The following is a 7,798-nucleotide window of genomic DNA, read 5'->3' as shown; positions in this document are numbered from 1 at the left end:
ATGTATTCATTTTATTTCCTTGTAAAGCACTGTGAATTGCCATGTCTGAATGATTCTGTAGAAATACATTTGCTTTGCCTATTATAAATTTCTAGTTTTTTAAAAAACATTTAACATGTTCATGGAGGCTTTAACCTCCATTGTTGGTGCTGGGTTGAACAGGGCAACACAAAAACAATAAGTTATTAAAAGTACCAGTAATTGTTTTGTGTCAAAAATGTGATGCAATGACGGCAATTTTGAGTGCAGGGAGCATATTCATTGTATGTGGCTCAAAGCCGGTTGACATTCATTTTTATAAGGAATGTCTCACGGTGTGAGACAAAAACCCATTGATCTTTAATAAAACTGGAAAGAATTAGGTGAATATATGTTTTAAATGTAAAAGTGATGTTGGGGGTTAGGCAAGTGGTTAAGGTTACAGTTTACAGTGAATCTGCAGGAAATGAACATAAGTCAAGGCTTTGTCTCCAGGTGATGGATACATATATGCTTAAGACATGTCTTTTGTAGTTGTTTGAAGTTGTAAAATTTCTTGCGGACCGAGACGCTGCTATTGTGAATCCCCACAAAAAAAGTCAACCTAACACAGGATGTGTTATGATGGCTTCATCATCACACCTATTCAAGGTTAATAGTAAAGTTTGGATTGACATAAAGAACCTCAATTGTCTTGATTTGATCAAATTGGAAGTGTCTAGAAAAAGAAAAGGAGACCAGGCCATGACCTTATATATCAGGAACCCCATCTAGAATTTGAAGGACTTTACCATTTCAAAAACAAACTGTGGCAGCAAATCACTTAAACACAAGGGGTCTTGATCCTGAACAGGAAAAAGGTGTGTATATACATTTCTTACGAAGGGGCCACATGAAAAGCTAGGGCTTCAGTGAAGGTCCAAACTTTATCTTGTGTTCAATACAAATATGTTGCAAACATGTTTACGTTACTGTTCTGCATCAGTCAAGTTTTTCTATCGACACGAGTCAAAATGTGATCCTTCAAGAAAGCCAAGGAGTGTGAAGATCTGCCGAGAAGCATAAAACTGCCAATACTAAAATGAAGCTGGATTATATGCATCCTGCAAACATGGTTCATAACTCCTCATTGTCAGGGACAACCAGTGCCTATAGACAGGTCTGGTATAATTTGGCCTGTGGCACCACAGATGAAAGTCTCAACTCTTCTCCAAAAGCCCATTACTTCTGTACACACTCAAGTGAGATATTTATTTTAGTTCCATCAAAGCAGCCAACATCAGAAAGATTCAGTGTTGGCAGTACATCAACTTCTCGAACCATACCAGGGACTCTCTTGAATGAATAATAGTCACAGTCCAATATTTAGCTTAATTAAATCATCTAGATTTATTCAGTGGCATTTACAAAAGCAAGCATCGACTTGCTGCCTAAATTACAGTACTATTAAACTGCAGCTGAATTCATTATGGTGGACCCCAACAAAGCTTGCACGTGACGCAAGAAACAAGGCTGATTCATGAGTTCAAGCAGCTGCTTCACATAACAAATGACATTCATGAGGACCAACTGCTCTATGTTGTGTTAGCACGATAATCCAGACAAAAGTTGCTGCCATCAGTAAATAGTCAAATACATGTACTTTAATCACGTAATTTCTTACATTTGTACAATACATGTTTTGCTTATTTCAACAGTGTCTGAAGGACGTGAAAATGTACATTTCCATGACACCAACACGGAACAATTTTGGTAGCCACAATAAAATATGTAGTCACATCTGTAATGAAAGTTGTCTGACAGCAGAGTTTTACATAGCAAACAGGATCAGGAAAGCAACCATCAAACAGAACAGTCCCATGGCTTCAGACAGGGCAAATCCCAGGATGGCATATGAGAACAGCTGCTGCTTCAGAGATGGGTTCCTGCACACAAGGAGAAGCAGAGTTTTAAAGAACCAAAGTCTTGCAGGAAACCGCAAACGTTCAGTAGTTTAAGATCAACACAAACCTAGCATAGCCAATGATGAGACTACCGAACACTGTCCCAATCCCAGCACCGGATCCAGCTACTCCGACTGTGGCGGCTCCAGCGCCGATGAACTTGGCGGCGGTGTCAACGTCCCTGCTGATGGCGCTGGTCTGGAAGCCTCTCAGTACCTGGCTGATGGGACTCTGTGGCATCACAGCAACGGTGTTCTGGAACAAGACATGACAATGAATATTCACCTTTCAAAAACCAAGTTAAAGCTGCAATGAAACTGCTGATAGAAAAAAAAAAAAAAAAAAAAGAGACTAATTTAAGTCAGAGCAAATATGATTTTAAGTATTTGTCATATCAAGATGCATTAATGGCACATAATGAAGTGTCTTCAATCCAACAATAAAACAAATAGAAACTCTAGTAAGTCCAGAAGAGAGGAAGGTCAGCTCCATCATGTTTGGGCTACATTTCCTTTTTTAAAGTTTAGCAATTGAAAGTTTAGACATTTTGTTTATACATGTCTAGAATACCCAGAAACAATGCAACAAAACTGAATTCCATAATAGTAAAACTCGATTCTAAAATCATTGTAGCAGTAAGAAGTCTCCCCCTCTACTTACCTCTGTTTTGACATCGGGCCTGGACAGCACCGAGGCAGACAGGGGTCTGTAAAGAGCCCGGGAACCAGCACGGACCTGCAGACCCAGCAGAACATCATTTTCAATTCACAAGTACACATGCAATGGTGTTAATAGCTTATGCCCAACCAGTGGGCCTATGTGCAGGTGGAAGGCACCTTGAATGTCACTGTCAGTGTCATTCACTGGAGTGCTCACGCAGAGTGACCTGTGACATTCAGTGACAACGACAAGCACAACTCGTGTTGTCAAAGAAAGTCCAGGTTACTGTTCAGACGTTCTGCTTAGTAATTTAAATTCTAAAACCTTGTGGAGGAATCTAGCTAACTCAAACCCACTGTAATGTCAGGCGAAAGACTAATATGACAACCAGTAATATGACCTTGGAAAAGAAGCTCTACAGTCCCAGTAACTTGTGTCCAAAAGTACACATTAAAATCTGCATCCTCCTCCTGAGAAGTCTGTAGGAGTCTTTCTTGGCCTTCATGCTACATTCAGCTAACAGGAGGTTTACATGACCTTAGCTGCCGGCCGTCACTGAAAATGTCCGCTATGAGCTACAGCAAAGCTAAAAGTGCACGCGCCTCCCGTACACTGCATGCATTTCCCTTCAAAGACGAGGAATCTGCACCACTTGTGCAGAGGAGCAGCGAGTCTCCCGGCTCTGCAGCGTTAGCTCGGCGGGCTGGAGGCCTACACACAGATACCCTTGTCAGGAGGCTGCAGTCAAGTTCAACCACAGGCCCACCAGGCTTACTGCAGGAATTCCACTAAATCTACAGCTCGGAGACGCACAGAGGACAGGAAACTCACCAGAGCCGGCGTGGAGACGAACTTTGCACAGGCGTACATGTTGTACTTTAGGTAGTTTTAACCGGTGCGGTCAGGTTTGGTTGAAGCCCGGGTCTCTCTGAGGAAGAAAGACCGGAGAGACGTAAGGTCAAACGGGTGTAAATCTGCCCCACAGACAAAATACAGACACTCAGATGAACATCGACATGCACTCTGCACGCCGTCCTCACTGATGCGGCGCAAAGCGGAGCTGAAAGAGAGGATGAAGAGGGATTTTCTTCTCATTCAAACAGCCATCACAAACTCACCGACTGCAGAGGTCGAACCACAGTGGAAGAGTGGGCATGCGCGGCTGACGTATATAGAGGCCCGGATGATGACAGGAGAAGGTCATTTCACTAAAACTTTATTGACACATGTCTGCCGGGACAAAGTTCCAATAGAATAGAATATAAATACTTCAATCATCAAAATAATTCAACAAATTCAAGGGTCTTTCCTCATTATTTTTTGTATGAATATAAAAAAGTTGATAATTCATTGAAAGAAAGATTTAATTTAATTTAACAGCTCTCCTTCATGAGAGGGTTATGAGATAAGAGACTCCTTGGCACAGACATGCAAAAGGTCACCCTCTCACTTGCTGTCTGGAAACCTTATATTCTTTATTACTATGCAAGTATTTTTACGCTTTGTCCGACTGGTGTTACTTGCCATATAGTCGTTCAATTTTCTAAATCTTTCATAGAATGTGTTCTCTTTTAGCCTGATAGTAATAGATGAATTCTTCAATCAAATAAATCTCCTGTATATCCAGCATAAACACTTCTTGTTTGGGGGCATTTGTATTAGGCCAATTCCTGGTTATGGTTGAATGTTCTTTTTTAATTTGCTTTTTGAGATAGAGTTCTTCTTTTTTTTGGAAGGTAATATGTGCGCGGTCTCCTCTATTAACTCCATTTTCCCCCTATAGTTCAAAAACATGTTTATGAGGTTAACTAGTGATTCTAATTAGCAATATTGCAATATCCTGATAATCCTGACGTAGCATTAGCATCAAAGCTACACTGTGAAGGGGAATTTGTGAAGTCTATCTATGCTGGACATTGCAAATGGACTACATGGTTTTTTTCAGTTTTTTACACGAGGAGGCATTGTTGAAGATGGCATCACATTAAAATGGCCCTTACTTGTAAGTTGTTCTGCAAAAAGATATTAAATCAAAAGTGAACTTTTTATTAAGTATATATACTTTAATCCACTAAAACAAAAGAAAACATTTAAGGTTTCAAAACATTTCCTTTTTCGGGCCCACTTGTGATCAAATTGTGCTTCATACTGAACCCCAACCTAAATGAGTTGACACCCCTGGTCTAAAACCTTCCCTGCTCTTGGTTTAGTTGTGAGTGTTGAAATGTGTTTTTATTTAACAAAGTAATCTCTAGTAATCTCTCTCTCTCTCTCTCTCTCTCTCTCTCTCTCTCTCTCTCTCTCTCTCTCTCTCTCTCTCTCTCTCTCTCTCTCTCTCTCTCTCTTTTAAACAAATCCCTGCAGAGCGAAACCACAAACCAAAAACCGACCTCCCTGCCTTGTACCTGAAACCGGACACTGATGCCCCTTAGTCGAGAGACATCTTTATTGTTGGGAAACTAAATAAAATGTATTAAATAAATAAATGTGGCATTCTTGTTTATTTCAAGTCATCTACTCAATCACTATCACACTCCTGAAACCACTCACCAGAGCATTGATGACTCTAATGGAAAGCAATACGATCATTACTTCTGTTTAATTACAATCAAACAAAAAAGCCACCCCATTTGCTTTTGACATTATAATATAGAGGAAATTCCAGAACATCACAGCTGTGATGGTCTAGAAATGGGTAACATATATATTTGAATGCATTTGTTTTGATCCTATTGAACATCAAATGATTTTGTTTTACAATAAAACATTTATTACTTGATGAGTAAATCAAGTCTCCATCACAGCACTCGTACCCTGCAGTATGCCCGTGTCATGGTGGTATAATGGAGGTGACAGGTTTTCTGATGTTACACAATATGGAGGCGGGCAGGAAAAACACAGCCAGAGACGAGACTCGTCTGCGTGTTCCCGCATTTAGAGATTTGATGTAATTGGTATTTTGGAGTGTTGTTCAGAAATTACAATCCAAAAACAAACTATCAGTGCCAGCATGTGGAGTGAACATTTCAACAACAGAAACACTTTTAATCGGGGGAGGAATGTTAATTTTCCAGAGGGGCCACATGAAAAACTAAAACTTCTGTGGAGGACTGAGCCAGAAGTTCACCTCAGTTCAGCCCAATATAAATATTTATCTTTATTGGAAAGCATTTTATTACATGGCTTTGACTGTTTGAATACTGCGCCAGCTCTACATCAGGGTTGAATTTATCAGTGTGTTTTGTCCAATAATGATGAATCAAGTTTTATTCCTTGAAGACATTGATCTGTTCAACAGAAACTAAACACTTTAGTAGTTTGTAATCAGGCCATTAGCACCTAGATGTCAACGTCTTGGTAAAAATTCTTCATTCTGCACGAATCTTCTTTTGTTACGAGCTCACGAGTTTATAGACCCTTGTCTGGGCAGGGAACATGATTTTCTGTGTTCTATCTTCATGTGTGAGATTTGGACGTGTTTGTCTGGGCCTTCACTCCAGGCCTCTCCACCTTGGGTGGCCCTACAAGGAGGTATGTGCTCTGGACGGCATAGCTGTGAAATAACTAGTGATAGAGTGAGGCCATCTGGGAGAGAATCAAAGTCAAGGTGCTACTCCTTCATATTGAGAGGAGACGGTTGAGGTGGTTCAGGCATTTGATTAGGAGGCACCCTGGGTGCCTTCTTTAGAAGTTTACCAGGCACATCTGACTGGGAGGTATGTATGTATGTATGTATGTATGTATGTATGTATGTATGTATGTATGTATGTATGTATGTATGTATGTATGTATGTATGTATGTATGTATGTATGTATGTATGTATGTATGTATGTATGTATGTATGCATGTATGTATGTATGTATGTATGTAAGAAAGTTCAATATCTCTGGTGGAGCTCCAGCTACGCTTGTTCCTGTATGTATGGAGAAGAATTCCATTGTGGTCTTGTGATTTGCACATTCGCCAAAAAGTCACCCAGGTCAGCCCACAATTCGAAGGATTGCTCTTTCGGGTCACATGTGGCTCTGAATTAACCATTGACTTGAAACGTGCACAATCACCTTTATCCCGTGTTAGCTGGGACATGTACTATGGAGAAATGTTATCAGCAAAAGAAGCCATTCAACAAATCATCTGTACTGATTTATGCAACCCAGGGCTGCAGGGTGCTGGAGGTGAAGGCAGAGTCCACCAAGGACTGATCACCAGTCCATCACAGCAGACAACGACACACACTGTCACACTCACACCTACGGGCCTTTTAGACTCTCTAAATAGCTTCAAATAAATGTAGTTTAGACGAGGGATGAACACCGGAGAACCTAGAGAACTACACAAGCACAGGGAGAATATGCAAATACAGAAAGTCCAACCTGGTTACGAATCATCATGCTATGGCACAAGAGTGCTAACCACTACACCACCCTGCCTCCATACTTAGAAAGACAAACATTTTCAATATTATCCTAATAGACATAAAAAAAACTGCTTATTTGTCTTATAATCTTATGCTTCCAAGCTTTAATGTGAAAAAAAGATGTTGAGTGAAACTAGAGTGATCGGGAGTCGTTTCTCACTGTAATGAATATTGGAAATAAAGGCCCAACATCTCCACCAGACTCATTGCGTCTTTATTGTGGAGACTGCTTGCAGGTAAAAGTAGATTTCAACCCGTATTTCAGCATCAGTTTTTCTCTCATAACAAAACCTGCCTGCTGCTGTCCACTACCATCACCTGTTGTGGTGTGAATTTAACACTCTGTCCGGAGGGACTGATGGCTCGGGGCCTTATCGGTGCCTCTCACATGCTGATGGTGGAGCTGTAGGCTACCAACACCGGGCGGATTTGTAATCGTGATGAATGACTCCACAGCAGCTGGTCTGTGATGGAAAGGTAATGAGCAGAGGGAACCTGCTTTTCCTGCACGCTGGCTTAAAGGAAGGAAAGTCCCAGTGGCTCCTCAGATATGATCTTTTCAGTTTTACAATGTGCACAAAGCCACGGATTCCTGACCTCATACGCATGGAGCAGAATCAGTCTGTACATCATGGATGCAGCAGAAATACAGAAAAAGACAGTGACAGCTCTTATGCACGGGAAAAGCAAACAAAAACTGAACCTGATTTTATTTTTGTCTAATATAATAAATAGCAGTATTACAACTGTATTCTGTGTTGTGTGTATTCTTTTTTTTTTATTATTATTATTTTAATT

At 40.5% G+C, this 7,798-nt stretch overlaps 1 protein-coding gene across 2 annotated transcripts; it reads right to left on the bottom strand.

The window, feature by feature from the left end:
* Positions 1-297: 297 nt before the first annotated feature.
* On the bottom strand, positions 298-3,770 carry atp5mc3a (ATP synthase membrane subunit c locus 3a). 2 transcript variants are annotated; one of them, XM_080478825.1, is made up of 5 exons: positions 3,701-3,770; positions 3,414-3,510; positions 2,583-2,657; positions 1,990-2,177; positions 298-1,904 (listed from the first exon to the last, which is right to left on the bottom strand). In XM_080478825.1, exons 2-5 carry the CDS (start codon positions 3,450-3,452, stop codon positions 1,790-1,792), a joined length of 417 nt encoding a protein of 138 aa, XP_080334951.1. In that variant the 5' UTR covers positions 3,453-3,510; positions 3,701-3,770; the 3' UTR covers positions 298-1,789. The 2 variants fall into 2 exon arrangements, with proteins under 2 accessions (XP_080334951.1, XP_080334952.1); XM_080478826.1 differs by having other exon boundaries at positions 890-1,904; positions 3,623-3,724.
* Between the last annotated feature and the right edge of the window lie 4,028 nt (positions 3,771-7,798).

Source organism: Lipophrys pholis (assembly GCF_963383615.2).
Source record: "Lipophrys pholis genome assembly, chromosome: 13".
In the NCBI taxonomy this organism is placed as follows: Eukaryota; Metazoa; Chordata; class Actinopteri; order Blenniiformes; family Blenniidae; genus Lipophrys; species Lipophrys pholis.
Note: the sequence above shows the minus strand (reverse complement) of the source record. Positions and strands in the feature narration are given on the sequence as shown.

Excerpts from the sequence above, each read along its gene's own strand:
- atp5mc3a (XM_080478825.1), bottom strand. The coding sequence starts at position 3,452 with ATGTACGCCTGTGCAAAGTTCGTCTCCACGCCGGCTCTG. Across the intron at positions 2,178-2,582 it reads GGCCCGATGTCAAAACAGAG|AACACCGTTGCTGTGATGCC; the intron begins GTAAGTAGAGGG and ends GTCTTGTTCCAG. Across the intron at positions 1,905-1,989 it reads CTCATCATTGGCTATGCTAG|GAACCCATCTCTGAAGCAGC; the intron begins GTTTGTGTTGAT and ends CCTTGTGTGCAG.